The sequence below is a fragment of the Pezoporus occidentalis genome, unplaced genomic scaffold (assembly GCF_034315485.1).
Source record: "Pezoporus occidentalis ecotype Australia unplaced genomic scaffold, CSIRO_AGI_Poc_V1 ctg172, whole genome shotgun sequence".
Classification (NCBI taxonomy): domain Eukaryota; kingdom Metazoa; phylum Chordata; class Aves; order Psittaciformes; family Psittacidae; genus Pezoporus; species Pezoporus occidentalis.
Window position 1 is genome coordinate 2145887 of NW_026913554.1, and position 21867 is coordinate 2167753.

A 21867-nucleotide genomic window follows, 5' to 3' on the forward strand; every position below is an offset into this window, starting at 1 on the left:
TAGCAGTAATATAGAGAATCCCAGAATGGTTGGGGTTGGAAGGAACCTTAAAGCTCATCTAGTTCAAGCCCTCTGCCACAGGCAGGGATACCTTCCACTAGACCAGGTTGCTCCAAGCCCTGTCCAACCCGAGAAAAAAACTAATCTTGCAGCCCTTCAGCAAAGGGAACTCCCAAAGACTCCCTCTTGGTCTTTAAAAGCAGGGCAGGAACATGGACAAATACACGTTCGTATGCATGTGAAGTTGCTAAGGGTGCGGATGAAGACATCTCATGTTTACAGCTGAAGAACAATGTCAGCAGGCAACCTGCTGTCCCATCAAAGCAAACTTCTTCTTTATCCTACTTCCACATTGCTAAAAGTGAAAGCCAAAAGAGGTTGAAGTCAGGCAGCCAACTTTGTGATTCAGAAGACAAAGACCTCAAGAACATAAAATGCTGCAATTCACCTACCTACTGCTTTCATCCCACACACAGGGAAAGAAGGCTCTCACCCTCCACAAATGTGGAGGCTGCAAGAACAGCTCTGTAAAACATTACTGAGCAGAGCAAGCATCACTTCATGTCAATATGGGGCACAGAAGTGCTGTACCTACACCTTCTCACCCCTACTGTTTAAACTGGGAAAAAGAGAAATTAGAAAGTGATGCCTCTAGTTAGCTTCCCCAAAACCAGGTCTGAGGATGCTTATTGCCAGCTAGCTTCTAAATCACTGCGAAGAACAGAGAACTTCTGTCACCTCTGTTACCAGCATCATTTTTGTGATTATTTTGTATAAAACACCTCAGGGCTTGAACTGAGGTGCAGTATCGCAAGTCGCTGCTTTATTGCTTAGAATACTAGGCCTTGACTACACATGAAATTCCCCTAGATATCTTGGGAAGGGACATGTATTTTATCTTTTGGGCTTCTTGCTCTCCATCTGCTTGGAGTCACCATTGCCAATAAAAGAACTTTTACCCCAGCCATTCAGTTCAGAGTCACAAACACACACCGACAGTTTCTTACCTGACAGAAACCATGGGCCGCTCACAGATCATGAATGAAAATAAGAGATTCCATTCTGTCAAGGAATCCTACATTTTTCTACTTCTGTTTCCTCTGACACGGTAATCACTCACACTAGCCTAAGTCCACATCCCATATTCCAAGCGTTTCTGCTCTAAATGTGCTATCAGAGTTTCAAAACAGATTTGTATCACTGTTAACATGCACATACTGCATGTCTGAGGGGCACAGAGCTGGGCCAGGCCAAGGACAACCCAAGCAAGCTCTGCACAAGCATCTTTGCAGAGCAGCTCCAACTGCTGTGTACATAAACACAGTGTCTACACACTGCCTGCTATGACAGCACTTACTGAAAGACATGACTTTCTTGGGTTTAAGCCAGTGAAGAGAGCCAAATTAACTTGGAGGGCAACCAGACAAAGAGAAGAAACCCCTTCATAGATCAAGCAGAGATGCATTTCCTCACGGGAAAATCTCTGCGCATCTGTAGTAAAGAATGAGGAAGAGGGAAATGGTTTCAGATCACAGTCTGTCCCAAAGAAGAAAGTTTTATCTGCCTTCCTTGTTCCTCCCTTGTCTCATCCCTTGCAAGTAACAACAAACTCTTCCATCCACTTCATACTGAGATAAGAAATTGGCTGAGCTGCAGAATAAAACCAAGCCCTGACACCTCCACTCATGCCAGCCACAGCTTTGCACCATCAACTCTTCTCTGTCTGGCTAAGCCCTTCCTTCACCCCACTAAGTGCATTAACCATAGTTAATCACAGACCAGTGGAATATGGCCAAAATCCTAGTGGGTCAATACTCCAGCCATTAGCACTACAGAGAATATCCCTGTCTGGAAACAAGGCAGTTCTCCCAAGCAATAGTTTCTTTAGGATAAGAACTATCCATACATGCTCCATCCCTGGCAGTGTTCAAGGCCAGGCTGGACAGGGCTTGGAGCAACATGCTCTAGTGGAAGGTGTCCCTGCCCATGGCAGGGGATCAGAACTGGATGAGCTTTAAGGTCCCTTCCAACTTAAGCCATTCTGTGATTCTATTAATTTCCCTAATTCACTCCAGAAGGGAGAGCTGAAGTATGTTTATAAACTACCAGAGTTTGCCATGTTTGACTGAAGTGAACACAGATTAAAAAAAATAGGACTGATGTTTCCAGACTGCCCCAATTCCCAAATCCAGGAGCGCAGTTAGGCTGGTTTTAAACTGGAACACAACATTTATAGAGAAGGTTTGCAGTTCTGGACCTGTTCACTCTCTTACCCGTAAGCATAGACATGTTTCATCAGGTTCCTCTGTTGCAGGCCATGCAGCTTGACCTGGTGAGTCAAATACAGATTTGGTCAAAATCTGATTGCAGTTTCCACCCAAGAAGCTGAGAAATCCTCTTCAGGTAAGATATCTGACCTAAGCCTCATGGTCCTTGGGGACAGACCAAAAAATAGCAGTGATATATCAAATCAAAGTTGGCTTAAGCTTTCCACTCAGTAAAAACGAAGCTCCCTGATGACTCTCTGACCTCTGATGCTGCAAATAAAACACAGAATCAGAGACTGGCTGGGGTGGAAGGGACCTTAAAGCTCATTTAGTTCCAACCCCGTGCCACAGGCAGAGACACCTTCCACTAGACCAGGTTGCTCCAAGCCCGTCCAACCTGGCCTTGAACACTGCCAGGGATGCGGCAGCCACAGCTTCTCTGGACAACCTGTGCCAGTGCCTCACCACTCTCACAGGGAAAAACTCCCTCCTAATGTCTAATCTAAATCTCCCCTCTTCCAGTTTAAAGCCATTACCCCTTGTTCTGTCCTTACAAGCCCTTGTAAAATGTCCCTCTTCAGATTTCTTGTCACCCCCTTTTGGCACTGGAAACTGCTCTAAGTTCTTCCCAGAATTCTAAGGAAAATATTGAAATGCCCTCCAGTTCAGTTCCTTCATCTCACCAATAACTACGTAAACAGCACTTCCATTTTACTATGTCATTAAACCTGAGACACCTACTCTGCAGCCCTTCTGAGGACAGTGTCCTACACATTATATTCAGAACCCAGTTAACCATCACACCTCAGGCTCTGACAGGTTCCTGAAGCACAGGTGAGTCCCATCCCATGTTTTACTGGTGGGCAGAGTCCCTGGTCACAGCCAGCCATCCTGCAAAGCAGCATTATGCAAAGGTCATTAACACAGCTGTCCCTACAGTCCTTAATCCTGGAGCTGCAACACCCTCACTCTTCTATTCTTGGGTCATTTCACGAGAATGGCACTGAGCTGCCTGAGGATTTCCTCCTTCCTTTGTGCCTAGCACTCCAGGGCTTTTTCTCCTCTTCTGAGGACAGGGACACACTGTGCACCCCACATGCGTGTCCAGCGAGCCCCTGCTCTTACTTCCCTCCCCATTCAAAGGAGGAAAGCAAAATCCCAAACTCTCTCCTACCTGGCCAACCAGCTCCCCTGCCCCACAGCAAATGCCTTCACTCTCTCCCACACTGCTAAACCCCACAAGCCTAACATATTTCAGCTTCTAATGCCACATGCTCTCTACTGACAGCTCTCTCAAGCATATGTAATGTATCTCATTTCAGCTTTCTCTCAACTCCAGTAAAATTGCCAGTCCTTGTTTCTAATGTTCTTCAGAAACTGAATTTGAGCCTCATACTGCTCATTTATTTACTATTAATGGAAAAAGATTAAACAAAACAGGATTGTAACTAAGATTTCATGCCATGATTGTCAGTAATGAACACCTGAGTAAGCTGATAAGCTTTGTCTGAAGAGAACTGGTCTTCTCTTGGACACACATGCTGTGACTGAGGGTGAAAACAGCAGCTGGATCCACAGTGTACATAAACCATTCAGACCCTCAAAAAGTCTTCATCAAAGTGCCAGTGACAGACATCTAACACTGGAACAGTCTGACTACCCACCAACTCCATCAGATCAGCAACCACATAAGAGACAGAAAACAAAATAGACATAAAGAGCCATTTCTAAATGATGGAGACTGCCAAAAGCAGAACAGCAGAATAGCTGATTCCTGGCATTACTACACATGCAGAACTAGACAAGAAAGGCTTCTAGCAAGCAAAAATTTGTTTCTAGTAAGAAACAAATAGTTCAGGTCAGCTATGAAGGCAAGAGTTTCAAAAGGGAAAGAAAAAACCTAGGGATATGAGGCAACATGCAATTCAATGTTTGGTAATTCAAGACAGTAAAGTGAACTACTCCTATCTTTTACAGTGTTCTAAATTAACTGTGCCAGCTTGTAAAAAGATCCGGCCAACAGCAAGTCCCTGCAGGAACCTGGTAAAGCATCTGGATACTTGAGACAGTGAACACGACAGAAAAAAAAGTTAAAGATGATGTAATGTTATTGCATAGGACACCTGGAATATTGTGTGGTATTTAAGTGATTCCACTCCAAAAAGGTAGTGCAAAGAGGTCAGCGTGAAAAAGACTATGGGAAAGTTCTCATCAGAGAGATGCAAAGACTGCACATTTGTAGATGCAGATATGAGTAGAGAAGAACATACTAACCTGTAGCAACTGTATAGGAAAAATACCATTAACCCTTTTTTAAATGACACAAAACAGAAACAATGATGAACAAAGCGAAAGGTAGAAAATCAAAACCTGATGGAAGAAACATGTATTCAACCATGGGCACAATTAGCCTGTGGAAAGGATTCCTCTAGGAAATGGATAAATCCAGAAGCCAAACAGGAATTTCTATGGCTCTGCTCACCTGCACACCAAAAAAGCACAGAGGTGTAAATATAAAAATTAAACTTTGAATACCAAGAGTTCTTGTAGGCAGGTAATTATGTCTTTCAGTGCCAAACCAGCTCCTCATTTTTGCGTGTCCGTTCCTTGGGACAATTAACAAACTACAGCTGGGGAGACTTCATGACTTGCCTTCCTTTCCAGGTGCTGCTCACTGAAGTACCACCAAGAGTACAAGCTTTAGACTAATGACATGACTGATCTGATCCCATGCTATTGTCTTTACATGCAGCAACTACCCAGCAACATCATTTTAAAATGAAAAATTCACATATTGAATCCATGACCCCTCCTTGCTCCTCTGTCTCACACAAAAAGCATTTTCCCTACTTGCCAACAAGTTCTTTCTAATGAAACTGCAACCACCTGGAGTTAGCCTCAAAAATCTGAGCTATATCATATGCTGGGCTGTTCTGCTATATTCAAACCTTGTCAGCATGTTCCCATTTTAGAAGGCTGTCACCTGCTTCTATTCTCTCATCTGTACTCTCCCACTCCTATTTAAGCAGTCATCCCCCAGATTTCAGAACAAGCTTGTGGCCAACAGAGAAGACAGCACGAAAAATGGGACTTTATGACAGTCTCCTATGATGTTACCAAAGAGCTGCATAAAGATGACACCAGATAAAGATCTATCTCCTCTGCTTAACCATTTCAGTACAAATGGAGTAGAGGACATCCAAAACAGACCTCATCTGCCTATTAACATTCAGATACTCAACCCTATAGTATCACTACATTCAAACATACAGTAATGCTACAGTTTAATCTTTTTGTTTGCAAAACTTAAAACAGTTTAATTACTGAAGGGAAAAGGCCTACTAGCACCACCAGTTACTGATACAATGAAGCCGAATCCCAGATGCCTATGCTCCTTAGCCTATAGCACTGGTCTTGATGCTTCTTACCAACCTGCTCCTCCTTGTAAGGCTGTTTCTAGCTGAGGCCATGGGGTGCCTGAACGCTAGAGAGGGTTCATGTCCTGAGAGCCAGGGCAGAAGCTGCAATAGATCTGCCCAGACACCTACTCAGTCTTTGTGTTTGTTTGCTATTTCTTTACACACAGTATCAAATTGCTTTCAAAAATTTGGCCTCTTCTGGCTGCCATTAGCTCAGGAGCCAATGCAGGTGATATGGAGGGATGAAATTTCTGTTCCAGCCTGTGCCTTCTCCAAGCTGTAGCAACCATCTGACAGCAACTGATTAAGACAACTCTGACCTTGCAACACAAGATGACTGTTTGCATGGATCCAGTTTCCTCCTCCATGATTGGATCAGGAGCAGATCACTAGACAACAGACCATTGTAGTGAGTGACAACTGAAACCAGTACTTACTGAGAGGTTTAAGGATGCTGCTGCTTGTCTCATCAGCATTTTCTACGTCTGATTTGTCGGAGTAGTTCTCAGAGATTTTCTCCTTTTCTTTTTTCTCTTTGTGCCCAGGTCGTCTTCTGTGACGCCTCCTTCTCCTATAGCTCTTCGGCACGTGGACCCCAATGTAGATAGTGTGATGACCTAGGGAACACCAGCACAGCAAACATCAACTTTGAGTGCATACCCTTTGTGCATCCCTGGCCAGGGCAGTTTATGCTGTGTTTCATTCAAACAGACCAGCCAACTACCCTACTTTGCTGGCCTCATATTAATTAATCCTGTGTTCCTTCTCCCCAGACATGAGCTAGGAGCTCTATTTGAGAAGTACTTTTTGTGCAGTCATTTCTGAGAGCGCACGCCAGGGCAGACTCTGGTAATTATTCTGTCCTTATGACTCATTTAAAAATAAAACCCATAAAAGGCCATCACACTCATTCTGCAATATTGAATACAGCGAATACATTATTTTTTCCATTTGTTTCCCCACAAACATTGGCTGAATTTAACACCCACCTTGTGCAAACTGATCCAGCTGCACTGAAGAGCTTAGTGGAGCCAAATTTCTATCACTCAGCTATGTAGTCCACTGTGTAACAAGTGTAAAAGCCCCTTTAGGGTATTATAACTCAGCAGATGAGGAAGAACTACTAAACATAAGTTACTGTCAACTTCTAAGTACTTGACACATTCCAAAATAAAAATTAAGTCATAAAGGAGTAAGTGTCAAATTCCACATGCTGACTGTAAACCCAAAGTATGCCTCTTCCCTGTCCTTCAGACTTCTATTTCAAACCACAGCACTGCAACTACATTTGCCAGTTGTTGTGTCTTCTTACAGAGTTTGATCAAAAGGTTTTATTTTCAAGGCTTTCTGCACTTCTACCAACTTGGGGTAAGTATCTTTCCTTCTCGTTACAGAAAGTGTATACATGTCCTTTTCTGTGCACAGATAATCCAGACTTCTTGATTTAAACTGAAAAAACAGCTCCTTCAGATTCAGCCCCTGATAAATAATAGTGGCATCCTAGGCTTTTGACCAAATTTGGTTTACCCTCATGTCTCAGCATAGCCAAGCAGAGAGCTTCAGATAAACACACATGACCTATTACTGTCTGAAGTACCTTTATCTGAATGACTGAGCCACAAACGCACGTAAGAACAAATACATTTATCTGTGGGTACAGTCATTTACTTCTGCACATGGGGGAGCATTTCTGCAGAGTCACTGTCTTGGCCACCTCACATTCAGCTATTCCTGGTGCGTGCTTACCCCTTGCATGAATGCACAACTATGAAAGCTTCATGTGAGCATAGGAGATGACACATTGAAGACAAGGCAGAGGCTGCAGCTCAAACAGCAGCCTTCGGATCCCAGCAATCGTGACTGCTGCGGCTTTGAGCAGGGAGCAGAGATGACTCCAGCACCTACACATATCTGCCACAGAAGATACTCAACCAAAAGACCCTCCTGAAATGCATTCCACGTACTCCACAGCGTGATAGCACATCACTTCTGAAACCACAGAACCTTGTGTTAAATGGGTGGGTACCCAACAAGATGGTGGCAACAATATCTAAGGCCAGATGAGATGCAGCCCACCTCTTCTCTGCAATAGTCATGCCCCTTTCTGCTCAGGAATAATACTCAAGTGAGTAATAGAAGTCATGCCTCACTAGATAAAGCAGTCACACACTTGATAAAGCCAGAGAGAAAACTGGCCCTTGCCACTGATTCATCTCCACGAATTTTCCCTCACTACAGGGGATGTATTGCTCTTCCCTCTCACCTGGGAGCTGCACCTATCATTACCATTTATTTTTCAGCAGCCGAATAAGGTTCTGGATGAACCACCTATTTGCAAGACACGGGAAGCTGCTCTGCAAGAGTAAAGCTGGAATCTGCAATCACCCATTAACTTCATTGCTAACATGCATCTCCAATTCCTCAGTATGCTAAATCCATCTCTGAGACCGAATAACTGAAACTTCAGGCACAAAACACCCAGTCTCTGTAACAAACTGACTTTTCAATGAAGAACCACCTGCTGTGAAGTCTGGAGAGCCCTTCACCTTTTTTCCACTTGAATTCTCACACTGAGAGCCACCAAGGTCTTTTAAAAAGCTGCTTGACCAGAGCAGCCCTCCTTAATAGCAACTTCAGAATAGCTAACTCAGCTCCGCAAGGGCTTCATAACTAATGGAATGATGAGCAGTATGCAGGGATGGGGCCAGAAGTGTACGAAAATAGCTCATGCCTTCTCCATTTATACATTGTCTCTCCTAACCATACATGTTCCATGGCCCAACAAGGCCATTGAGATCCACAGATCTCCAGCAGTAACTACTTCACAAAAGCAAACACAGAGGATCAATTAAAAAGCTTAAATGCATGCTGTTGAGTTATTTAAATATTAAAAAAAAGCATCTGAAAAAGTTTGTTTTTAAACCACTGAATTCTTAATTCTCACAGACCAACAAAATTAAAAGGAAAAAAATTGTTCTCCAGAATGATCAGTTGAAAAACACATTCACCCCCACTAGGTGCGATACATTTTGGCTCTAAAGTAATTTGTTATGTGGGAACTGTAATAGAAAGCAGAAGCTTATAAAGAAATTCCCTCTCCCTCACAAACACAACAGTGTGACAGTGCCTGTGATGGCCCTGAAACAGATCCCATCATCGCTGGGATCTGCCCAGGGAAGCTGTGGCTGCCCCATCCCTGGCAGTGTTCAAGGCCAGGTTGGACAGGGCTTGGAGCAACCTGGTCTAGTGGAAGGTGTCCCGACCTGTGACAGGAGATTGGAACTGGATGACCTTTAAGGCCCCTTCCAAACCAAACCATTCTGTGATTCTGTGATCATTCTGGTGGCTGGAGTGTGCAGCAAGCTTGAGTTTAGGTACTGGTGGTAACTATGCAGAAGACCAATAAATAGATATTCATACACAAAGACATACAGTGTCCACGATGTCAAGATACAAACTAACAGCTACAAAGAGTTAGTGAAAATCTCCCCGAGTGGAGTTAGGGTTGCTTTTCAGCCACAGTTATCTAGGCTGAGATATTAGAAGTTCTCCACCCCATGAGCATCTCCTCTGGCTGCCGGGCGCCAACAGCCGCACAACCTCTCAGTACAGTACCAGGCACTAGTAACTCACCATCTCAGGGAGCAGGACAAAAACAGAAACAGAAATCCAGGGTTGAGCAAGGTCCAACAGGCATCATAACAGTGGCAGGAGAAAAGGGACCTGCCTCTGCTGCCTCCAGCCCAGAGAAACTGGCTCACACCGCAGAGGTAACAGGCAGAGCCACACCACCATCAGAGGCACCTGCAGAAAGACTTTATGGATCAGCACCTGGAGATAAGATTTAGCTCCAGTGTGTCAAAGGAAACCAAGAAAGCTATTCCAGCAGCTGGAAACATCAGCTTTAACATGGCTGATGGCATAAACACTGCGTAGGACAGACAAGGGGAAACGATCTGAGCACAAGCAGGGCTGTAGGGTGGCTCTGGGACAGACAGGGCAGCAGTAGTTGTTTCCAAAGGATTCTTACAGCCAGGATCCAGTACCTGTACTAGCACAACACCCTCCTTTGGATCACTTCAATTCTGCAGTCAGCTTGACAACAGAAAACACATCATAGTAAGCCTGTAGTCTTAATACTTTGTGCTGCCAACAAAACCAAAGAACCTCTTTAATCTTTTGACCACGTGTGCACAGGACAGACTTTGGTAATATGAAAATGAAGTTGTATACAAGCAGGCAAACATCTGCATTACTTAGCTGCTTTTCCCTACTCTGCGAGGGAGAGACTTACTTAATGTTGGGGGGTTTGTGTAATCCTCCCCCTCCCTGCTCCTCCCACTCTGTATAGGGAGGCGAAGCAGGACATTTTCCTGTTCTATGCACTTGAACTGCTTGGCATCTGTTTGTATTGTTGCAAATGCTGAGATAAACTTCTAGGCTCCCTTCCCAAAGTGCCTGGAAGGAAACAATTGACACATACTCTCAGTGCACTGGGGTTCTGAGCCATTTCCTACTCACCGGGGTAACAGAGCCTTTCCCATGAGAACCACTGGCTACAAACGGGAATGCCTGATAAATTTAACACAGGAACCACACTATGATCCTATGGTTTGGTGGAGGATGGGGAGCACGGAGGCCAGTGCTAAACTTCTCCCAGTAATCCAGGTCCCACTCAGCCATAACCTTCCCCTGTACCCAGGACATAGGTCAGTTACCCATGTCCCCATTGCACCCCCAGCCTCCTCTCGGGCTGCTCCCATTGCTCTCCCCTAAGAAAACAATTAGCCTCTATATGCAGCTTGTTAATTTTGAGACCTGTTTCGGTTGACTGAAGGGGTGTTCTTCACCACACTGAAATGCAGAGCGAGATGGCTTTTGATCAGACACAATGCAGGTTCCTTTTTGAAGGTTTCTTGATTCATGCTGATACAGACTTGGGAAGTCCTCCTCTTTCAGCCTGACAGCCATGATACAGCATGATAGTAGAGCTGTCAGTTGAAGAAGCTGATGGAGGCCAGACCCATACTAACTCTATCTAGATCAAACTGACCTGAAACAGGAGCTGGTAGCAAGAACTGTAGTGAATTTATATATAAATGCTCCATCCCTGGCAGTGCTCAAGGCCAGGCTGGATGGGGCTTAGAGCAACCTGCTCTAGTGGGAGGTGTCCCTGCGCATGGCAGGAGTTTGAACTGGGTGAGCTTTACGGCCCCTTCCAACCCAAACCATCCTGCGATTCCATAAAATCCTGTAGGTAAGATGCACAGCAAGACCTGCAGAACAAAGTGGCACCTCTTCTATTTTATAAGACAGCCATGGGTCATGGCTTCCTTGAACTTAAACCTGCTGCAGCTAGAACTTCCGAAGTTAGCTTCTCGCACCTGAAGAGAAACTTTGCTGTGCACCAAATTCAGACTAAAATCGTTTCATCTGATTATTAATAGAGCAAGAAGTACTCATCATAGAGGTATTTTCCCCCTGGAAAAATTTTGGTTGAAACCACATCTTTTGCTTTATTAAGAGCTATTAAAGGATAGGAGTTCATGATTCAGAGTCCAGATTTAGAGTTTGGGCACTGAAGAGTCCCTGAGTCAGTTATACTGGTGAAAACCCACTCAGTGTATTACCAAATTTAAGTTGTGTAAAATACAGCACTCCCTCCCTGCCTGCAAGAATATCTGTTCATCTCCTGTCTCCATCCTGGCCAAGCATGGTCTTGTTGAGGTCCTGGCAGTGAAACTCACTGAAGCTCAAGCCGTGCATGCCACAACCTCACATGCTGACCCCAGCAGCGCTCTGGCAGCATGCAGAGAAGAAAGCAGGTCCAGACACCCTGCCTCAACAAGCCAGATCTCAAGCATACCACCAACACCATTCTATTTTTTCTCTCAGCTATTCCATCTAAGGAAATGCGGGGGTTAAAGAAATGCAGACATAGGAGGAAAATGTACTGAAAAATAAAAACACTATGAAATTTGCACGTTTGAAGATGCCTGACCTGGTGAAGTTTCAGCTACCCACGAGTGGCTTGTGTGTGTGTGTGTGTGTGTAGGCAGCCAAATTTGTGTGTGAGCATACCCTGATCACCTACTACGTACATAATCCTGGTCTCCTTTCAGGTACTCACTCCCCATCACCCACTGAGGTTTGCAGAAAGCTTCACAAGAGTTTCATGGTAGGAAAAGGCAGGACCTGCACCAAACACACCAGGTTCCTGTACCTATATACCCATAATTCTGCCATGTCCACTGCTAAGCGAGGGGTAGCACAGCAGTGGAAGAACCAGGACAAACCTGGCATTGTCAGTGGAGAGTCTGATTAGATGTATGTGATGAAGAGACCTTGGGATCTGCCTGTGTGAGAAATGTGTGCTGGGAGCTTAAGAACTACTCTCTTTCTATGCAATTACATCAGCTCCAAATTGGACATCTCAAGGCCTGTAAAGAACAAGCCACATGGATCTATTCACAGAATCACAGAATCATAGAATAGTCAGTGTTGGAAAGGACCTTAAAATCTCTAGTTCCAACCCCCCTATACAAGAAACAAATGACCAAAAAAACATCTATATAGACAGAAATCCATAGAATCATAAAATGGTTTGTGTTAGAAAGGACCTTAAGATCATCTAGTTCCAACCACCCTGCCATGGGCAGGGACACGTCGCACTAATAGTTCAAGCGCAGAGTTTAAACCTGGCGCTGCCCAAGAGTGAAATTCTTGTTTCATTCCAGATACCTATAGGCAAAAGAACAAGCAGAAAGAGATAATTTGATTTATGATCCTCTCAATTTTTAAGCACGAAATCTTCTAAGTAAATAGTGACAGTGGAGTGACTTTTGCTTAGCAAAACCACAACTTGGTCATTTGGAGAAAGGAACCAAAAGTTACAGGATCAAAGGATAAAATCTGCAAGTGCATAATACCAAAGGAGGAATCCCTTCCATGTGACCAGAGTTCTGGGGACTTGGAGCCTGGTCAGACGAGCCCATAAAGAATCTCAGGCTGGCATCTAATATTAAAAATGTATAAAGCAATGAAAATGATCTGAGCATTAGCAGTCTTCAACTGGCCCTTGTTTTCACTTTCCAAACTCCTTTTTGAAGAACAGGGAGAGTCACATTAAACCCCATCAGGCTTGGACAGGCTGATGTGGTCATAATTGACATGCCTTCTCCACAAGCTCTGGCTGCTCACAGCTCCCACACGGGGCAGCCGTGTGTACCCAGGCTCCCAGAGAAGATGGGACAGATATTCAGGTGGCCTGAAGGGCTTGCTCTGGATGCCCCAGCCATTTAAATCTGGGGCATGGCTGACCCCTAATACAACAGGTGCAGACCAAGGTGTGCCCTTCACTGCCCATCTCCATAGCCTAGCTATCAGCCTCTTACCTGGATGGGACTAAAATACAGCATACCCTCAGGGCAGAAAAGCTTCACCTCTTAACGTGGCTTCATGACACAGCTCAGGAGTGCATGGCTTTCACTCCTATCACTAATGAGTTGGTACCTTGATGATGACTTGCTCCATGGGGTATCTAACATTGAGGAACCTGCACCCATGGCAGCTCCCAAGTCACACAAGACCATTAGGGGATGCAGCCTGCCACGTGCTTCATCATCATAAGATGGCATGGCATGGCACAGCACGCCTCTGAAGCCAAGGAGTGGTGGTGGAAGAGTGCTTCTTGTTTTGCGTGAGAATCTGAGGCAATAAATGACATAAAAAGCTGACAGCCCAGAAGGACAAATAAATCAAAGGGATGATCCATTTTAAAGGGGAGACACTAAAAGTAGCACTAAGCAAGTCCCAAACTAAGCCCTGCTTAGTTTCCAATCAGCTCAAGAAATAAGAACAAATGGCCACACCGTCATGTGCTGGGTGCCCTTAATGATACCTGGTTTGGAAGGGTTAGAGGTACTGGTGCCAGCAGAGGAGCAGGGTCCTCCACCCCAACAGCTCCACTTCCCAGGGCAGTCTCAGATAACTATCTGCACCCCTGGAACAGAATCAGCTCTCATAGACCCTTCTATACAATCATCATATTCCACCTAAAAATGCGCCCAGAGCAATCAGAAAGAGCCTTAATTTCCACACAGCTGAAAACACAAGTTACAAAACCTACAGACCACTAGGAATATTTTCAGTGATACATCAGGAAGATGTAAATTAGGAGTAGGAGAACAGAGATGGAAGTTCACAAGACCTGTGGGTGAACATGGCTGGTTCATGCATTAAAACTAAGAACTATGATGATTTTCTCTAGCACTGTTGAAGAGCTAAGTGCCATTCCTGTTAATGCATATAAACACAGATACTGGAAATCCAAAGAAAACAAAACCAAGCCAGAACCAACCCTATAGATGGGCTGATCAGGCTCATCCCTTGGTCCCCACAGGGTTTTCAGAACATCCTGATATTCAAGTAACTGATCTTCCTCATGAATAAAAACTTGTACATCAGCTACACAGCAGAGGGATTCACTGAGCACTTTGCTGAAATTTGGGTGAAATCTCAACAAGCTAACATAGCAGTTGGAGATAAAGCAGATCCAGATCCCACAGCAGAACCACATGGAAGATGCATTTCCTTCCAAAGAGAGGGTAGCCCTCACAGACTCAGCTCTTTCTGTCACAGTAATGATTTTACTAGTGCAGAAACACACTTGTGTGTCTTACAGTGGTGATGCTTGGGCACAAAATCACCTCTCTGGAAGAGGCTCTCATCAAGGGAACACAAGGTCTTTGGAGGGACTGAGCTCAGACTGCCACAGGACCAGCAATAGCAGGTGGATCACTGGAGTTGGACAGAGGATGCTGAATAAGACTGGCTGGGAGAGGCAGAAGAAATTATGTCTGTATGGAAAAGACTGGAATAAAGAAGCACAAGTCTTTAACCAGGTAGCTGAAAAAAAACTGAGATCAGGAAGGCCCTCAGGCATAAGGGCTTTTAAAACACTAGTAAAGTGTAATCGACTAATTCTTCCATGGTATGCAGTAGCTGCCCAAAGACAAGGGTCAGTTTGAACCTATCAGGTGATGGGACCAAACACTTGTAAAAGGACAAACATAAGGTTGAGTAGGGGGCTCACAACCTAATAAATGCCCTCAGGAGAACAGCCTGCAATGGGAGAGATGCAGTAAAGGGCAAAAAAGGAAAGCAGAAGCTCCATAAGAGACAAAACCCCAGCTACTAAGCAACTGATAGATGAAATTGGAAGGTACAAGATTAGAAACAACAAAGCTCTCTGCCAGCTCTAACAAAAGAACCCCAAATTTGTAGCTAAAAGTATTCAAGTGAGGATCTAGCATCAGCAATGAAGATGCAGTTATTTAATCGAGCAGAGAACTTGTCCAAAGATCATTTTATGTATTTACACACTCCATATCTTTATATAGAACCTTTTACTAAAATCACTACAAAGGGCAAGGAACTGAGCTGTGTAGGAGAAAACAGCATGGAAAACAAGAGATTTTTCTTCCCTCTTTTATAGCACCACACTTCTAGAATGTCAATATCCTGAAAAGCTTAGTTTAATCTTTATGTAAAGTGACCTCTGCCGTCTTTAAAAGGTTCCCACGTAACAACACTATAGTTAGCCAGCAAGAAAGTCCTCCTGGCCATCTGTCTAAACCTTGCACTTCTCTGTTTCAATACCCACCAGTGACCCAGACTTGAACTGCCAGATTCCTCCAGTGAAGCATGTTTAAAAGGTGAGTTAGCAACATGCCCTGAAGAACAGGATGGCTCCAAAAGAAGAAGCTCACACAAAATCAAGTCAAGAACATCTAAATAGGTAGAGAAAACTAAAAAAATGAGGTCTTCATCTGACTTACTGAAAATCCTACAAAGCCCGTTTGTTTATAAGGAGCAGACCAAGTCATTTGCTAAAAACTATACTAGGAATTAATCAGAATACAAAGCCCAGAAGACACATGTTGGTGACAGCTATAAGGTACTGTTCCATGACAGTAAAATATAAGGAAGTTGGCAATGACTTAATGGGTAGACATTGTTTAGACAGAACAATAAACATGTGTTTGGGGTATTCTCACTGAGCTTTATATAACCCATTGCGAGACTCTTTCTTACCCACAACCCCATAAGCTGCTTTTCTTTCTCCCTTCTTCCGAGCTGTGGGAGGTTACAGAAGCCACTGAACCTGTCCTCCTGTGATCTGATCTAATCTTGCCAGTACTGCTTGGATTCCACAGAAACAAAAGGAAGACTTTAAAAATGCATGACTCCAGGGAACAGGTCAGAGGAGGGGAGCCGTGCTTTAGGACAAGCTGCTCGGAAGCATGGTACCTTGGGATTTTCCAGCATCTGCCTCAAGCATTGACCTTGTAGAACTGTGGTCCCTTCCGAAATGACCACTGAAAATAGCCCATGTAGGCTGAAGATCATAGAGTCACAGAATGGTTTAGGATGGAAGGGACCTTAAAGCTTATCCAGTTCCAACCCTCTGCCACAGCCAGGGACACCTTCCACTAGACCAGGTTGCTCAAAGCCCCGTCCAACCTGGCCTTGAACACTGCCAGGGGTGGGGCAGCCACAGCTTCTCTGGGCAACCTGTGCCAGCACCTCACCACCCTCACAGGGAAGAACTTCTTCCAAAACCTTAGCCTCATTCTCCATATTTCCATCTTATTAATTACCAAGGCTGTCTACAGAAATACCAAGCTGTACTTCTACATCAAGTACATAGATATCAAGCTAGGTAGGCTTTAGATCACCCTCCAATATAAATAAAAACTGCAATAAAAGGCTGGCCCATCTCAGAGAGAGAACCTCAAACCGCTTTCTAGGTACCAGAGGCTGGCAGCTGCTTTACCACTTGCACACCAGCAGTAGGAAAGCATGCCGCTGAAATCTACCCTTTAAACTCTGAAGCAAACACCATTGACTTTTCCGAGCCTGAAGTCCTAATCACCACCAATGACCGCGCAGAGCAGCAGGCTGTCCAAAGCCTGAAGAACAAACAGCAAAGGCTGGGCACAGGTTAGCAACAAAACCAAGATACCTAACTGCAGCGTGGCGGGCAGAGATCTACTGAAGCCAGCACCCTGTTTCCTTGGGTTTGCCAAGTGCCAGGCAGCTCATATTAAGTCCTCCTAACTGCCCAAAGGAAAGGAAGGGACAGACCTCCATGAAGGCTGAGACTGAACTAGTGTACAGATTGCAGTTATCCTAGCAAGCTATAGGAACAGCCCTAGCATCAGTTTCCAGATTAAGCCCAGCTCCACTAGGTCTGGGCACACAGATAAGAGAGGGAAGGACACTCCTGTGTTTCCTAGCTACACGAAGACTGTGACTGCTTGACGTGGCCAAGCTCGAAGGGACCCAACCCTGACACGGGGTCAGGTACCTTCCACTTTCTACCTCAGTATCTCTCCCTGTTTGCCAAGTGGGTTCTGTCATTTACCTTTGCTACCTCTCTACGCCTTGATTTATGGCATGGAGTACATCTCTCAAAAATCTGTCCATGCGGTGAACAGGCAAAAACCACACCAAGAGTTTGCTAAATGCAGCCAAACAGAACAAACACCAGCACTGCACACCTTACAACTGCAACTGGGCCTGCCCAACACATTTTGTGTTACTTTCTCATTTTAAATGCCTCAGAAAAATTCCGGACGGGTAATGAGCACATCTGGGGCTCACATCTGAGCACAAGCTGACTCAGTTCTTCAATCTCCATGCTGAACTGTCATATCCACTACAACTGTACCTTAAAAAAAGCGGTTGGGCAGAGGAAAGTATATATAATGGGTGGGAGAAGACAGTTCAACAAGCCTAGACTTGAATCCTAACCGAAATGACCCAGGAGAGGACCAAACCATCACACAAACAGCAGCTGCACAACTGTTCCAACAGCCTGTATATACACTGACACGGCGCAGCAGCTACAGGAACTGAAGCACAAATTAAGAGAGGGCTTAAAAGTGACCTTTGTAGAGCCATTATCATGAGCACACTGAGACAATGGAGGGACATACCCATGGACTGGACTGCTGCACACTGTTCAAGCTCCTGCTCTCTCTTGATGGGGACCAGCAGCTTCAGGATTGCCCATGTACTGAAAACATTCACCCAGGGAAGCTGATCTCATCACAGGCTGTAAGGGAGGCCACCTTTCTAATTAGCATGGCTCTCAGCTAATGACTGTTTCTAAACTGATCAGAGATGGGGAAAAGCCCATCTCTACCAGAATGAATCATATAGAATCACAGAATGGTTTGGATTGGAAGGGACCTTTTAAAGACCATCTAGTCCAACCCCCTGCCACAGGCAGGAACACCTTCCACTAGACGAGGGTGCTCCAAACCTCATCCAAACTGGCCTTGAACACTGCCAGGGATGGGGCAGCCACAAGGTATGGAATGGTATGGAAACACTCTTCTTCCCTGCCACTTACCTTACACGCACAGCCTGTGTGAGTGCAAAACTTACCACTGCCTAAAAGAAAATGCCACCTTCCCTTCACAACTGGCAAACCACATCACATATTGACTCAGCTGTTCTTACAACATTTTCTCCATTTCTTCTGTGTGCACAGCCAACTTATCACCACCTTCAGTAAAATCAGTTTATTATCATCTGCACTTGGAGTGCTGTTTTTCTCATGGAGCTCAGCGCAGGCAGATATCAACACCTTCTACCACAACCCCAGCAACCTGAAAGTTAATGCTGATGCCCGACAACAAATGAAACACATCTGCAGTGACCAGAACGGTATCCCATGCAGGGATGGGGAACACAGATGCCTGCTGGAAACTGTCAGTAGCAAGTATACTCACAGATTCATCACTCTTCATCAGGGACTGCAGTGACAGGACAAAGGGTAATGGGCTCAAACTTACACAAGGGAAATTCAGATTAGACATTAGGAAGAAGTTCTTCCTGTGAGAATGGTGCAGTGCTGGCACAGGTTCCCCAGAGAAGCTGTGGCTGCCCCATCCCTGGCAGTGTTCAAGGCCAGGTTGGACGGGGCTTGGAGCAATCTGGTCTAGTGGAAGGTGTCCCTGCCCATGGCAGGGGGGTTGGAACTGGATGAGCTTTACAGTCCCTTTCCCTTTGGTCCCAAACCAGTCTGTGATCCTACGATTTACTAGCATCAAGCTAACCAGTGACCCAAAAGTTATATTATCCTAACAACAAAAATTTATGAACCACTTCATGAGTGATTTGTACTTCCCAGACCTCACAGCATTTGTACTACTGACTTTATTAACACTCAAAAACCCCTCCCAACTTTTCCATAGGGATTTACCATACTCTCAAAAGTCTGCAGTGAAGTCATAGCACTTCACAAAGTCCTTTTCATCTATAACAAACCAGTTAACAACACTTTTCAGTGTCCTGCCAAACAGCAGGGAGAATTAAAGCTGGGGAGCAGCTCATCTGAGGCCTTTCATCCAGACAATTTAAAGCTGAGAAGATTCAAACCACCCATCTCGGTTTTACTAGATGCATGGGGCAGCATTTAGGTTCCAATCCATGCCTGCCATTCCCAAGTTGTGGCAGCTGCTATATGGAAAGAGTGCAAAAAGGCAGTGCTCAAGTCCTCAGTGTCTTGCTTTTGCACCAGCAAAGCCTGACTCAGTTTTACCAAAGCAAAACACAGCCTACTCTGTCTCCTCATATAAATTAAAGGTACCCCAAGAATATTAATGAAGTACATTCCGTGCTAAGACTTTACCTGATTTATTTTTAAATCATATTTCTTTCAGAAGCAATTAAAAACTCTAACTGACATGAAACAGGTCTTCTCGTTATTTCTGAGAATGGCAAAGGTCTGCCCACAGTCAGGGATCAAAAAATGAGGGTGGGGATGAGAGGCAAGAAGAAAAAGAAAACAAAGGAACTGGGTAAACAGAGATCATTTCTCCTGCCTTCTGCTGGCTGTTAATAAAGGTAAAGATTTTCACAGTTTTCCTGACCCTTTCAACCTCTCTCTTCATTGATCCAAGCACCAAGAAATCATCTCAGGCTTATGGCATCACACAGCCTTTTACCAGCAACTAGCAGTGACACAATAGGGTCAAGAATAGAAACCGAGGAGGAGGAACACATGGGGAGCAGTCAGCTAGGGTGGAAGAACTAGTTACAGAAAGCCATTATAAAATCCCTGGTTTAGGTTCTCTATGTAGTAAATCTCATAACAGGACGCATGAAAAAGTGTCCAATGCAACAGCATTGTTTCCTGAATTCACTCCTACAACAACAATATGTAAGAGATGCTCTAGACCTTTATTTTGCAAATCATCTGACAAAACACCCAAGAAGAATGCTGGTCCCCAACTCCGAATACAAGCAGCCAAAATGCTCCTGGGGCCTTCCAGCAGTGCAGTTGTCAGACTTGAAATCAAGCATCCTCCACCCCGCTGTGAAGTCAGGGCGGTAGCGAGCCCAGGGGAAGTTGGGCTTAAAGAGCCAAGAATACCTTATCTCAAAGGATAAGGTGGAGCTTTACTTTTCCCCTCTTGCAAAATTGGTTATTAAGTAATCTGTTTATGTCACACATACCAGCACTCCTAACAGTGGCACTACAGCAAGACATCGTTACCTTCAAGGAAAGGAACATGCAGTGCTCAAAATGAATGGGAATGGATTTCTCGCACAGGAGGTTCGCTCCTTAGGGCAGCGCCTCTTCCTATTTCTCCCAAGAAAACCTACATTTTCCTTCTTGCACTCTTTCCATACTCCAAACCATACCCTGGCAGATTCCTTGTATCAGCAAGTCACATTTCTGGGTACTTAAGTTCAACATCAATGATGGCCAGTGGCAAGGGGCTGGAACTAAGATGATCTTTCAGGTCCCTTCCAACACAAAGCATTCTCTGATTTTATAAATAACATGCACAGAATTAATCAACTGAGCCCTCCCAAGGACATACCATTGTCAGGTATGTATGGTTTCTACTAACATTACATTTACTCAGCAATGGCATTAATGATAACTACCCATGCTGAAGATGTTCCAACATCCTGCTGACCAGAAATGTCTGGTTTTCTGCCTCTTCAAAAAGCAACATCTTTCCTTAGTAGTGGGAAAAGAAAATTATCTCTCCTTTCTGCTCAGTTTCTCGTTTTCCTACAAGTTTACTGAAATTAAGAGTAGCTTTAAAGAGCCCTCTTGAGAAATTTGATCAATATTGACTTTTAGGTGCAAAAAATTATTGTAAGAGGAATGGAAAGAAGAGTCGAGAGAGATAAACAGCTTTATGATATGTCTGCTGTTTCCTTGTGAAAGTAGGCTAAAAATAAAAACTATCAGAAAAATAAAATACATCTGGAGGTAACAATTCCACTCACTGTTACCTTCCTCTACTCAAAATCTTTTAGAAAAGCAATTTATAACCACGACAGGAAAGTAGATGAAGTAATGGAGAGCACTTTGGAGCTAACACCTTCAGGTCTCTCTAGACAAATGCTCTTTGACTTGAAACCACTTCACTTGCAGCACAGAAATCCAGCAGAGAGACTTAAAAGCATCTGCACCGAGTGTCAGCCTAAGGTCTTCTACCCAATGTTTTATTTAGCCCTTCCATTGGATCTTTTTAGCCTTTCCGTTAGACCTTAAACTGAGAGAGAATAGATTTAGATTGGATAAGAAGTTCTTCCCTGTGAGGGTGCTGAGGCACTGGCACAGGTTGCCCAGAGAAGCTGTGGCTGCCCCATCCCTGGCAGTGTTCAAGGCCAGGTTGGACAGGGCTTGGAACAACCTGGTCTGGTGGAAGGTGTCCCTGCCTGTGGCAGGGGGTTGGACTAGATGGTCTTTAAAAGATCCCTTCAAGCTCAAACCATTCTCTAAGTCTACAATTCACTCTACACATGTAGACTATGACTGTACATGGGGTGCACGTGTGCACATTAGACACACACATACATTAATTAAGAGTACTTACATACAGGGTGTGTGTATCTGTGTAGAAAGGTAGATGTAGCTGAGGCATACCTCAAATTCTGGAACCATTTAGGTTGGAAATTTGCCCCTCTAAGGCAAATGAGATCTCTTCAAAGTGTCTTTAATGATTACTTGGCACTGTGGTAATGCCCCGTATTTGCCAGGTATGCTATGAATTCTGTCCTAGTCCAGAGGAGTGGAGGGGCTGAGCAGCAACTCACCATACATGCACCACGCATTCATGGTGACCCTGACAGATGCTACAGCA

The 21867-nt window shown here is 44.5% G+C and overlaps 1 protein-coding gene across 7 annotated transcripts in view; it reads right to left on the bottom strand.

Moving 5' to 3' along the window:
• Positions 1-21867, bottom strand: part of SLC4A4 (solute carrier family 4 member 4) — a 205742-nt gene that overhangs the window by 120463 nt on the left and 63412 nt on the right. For all 7 annotated transcript variants that reach the window (XM_062614164.1, XM_062614169.1, XM_062614167.1 and 4 more), the window contains exon 3: positions 6124-6303. In XM_062614164.1, coding sequence (XP_062470148.1) covers positions 6124-6303 — 180 coding nt within the window. The remainder of the gene's footprint in view (positions 1-6123; positions 6304-21867) is intronic.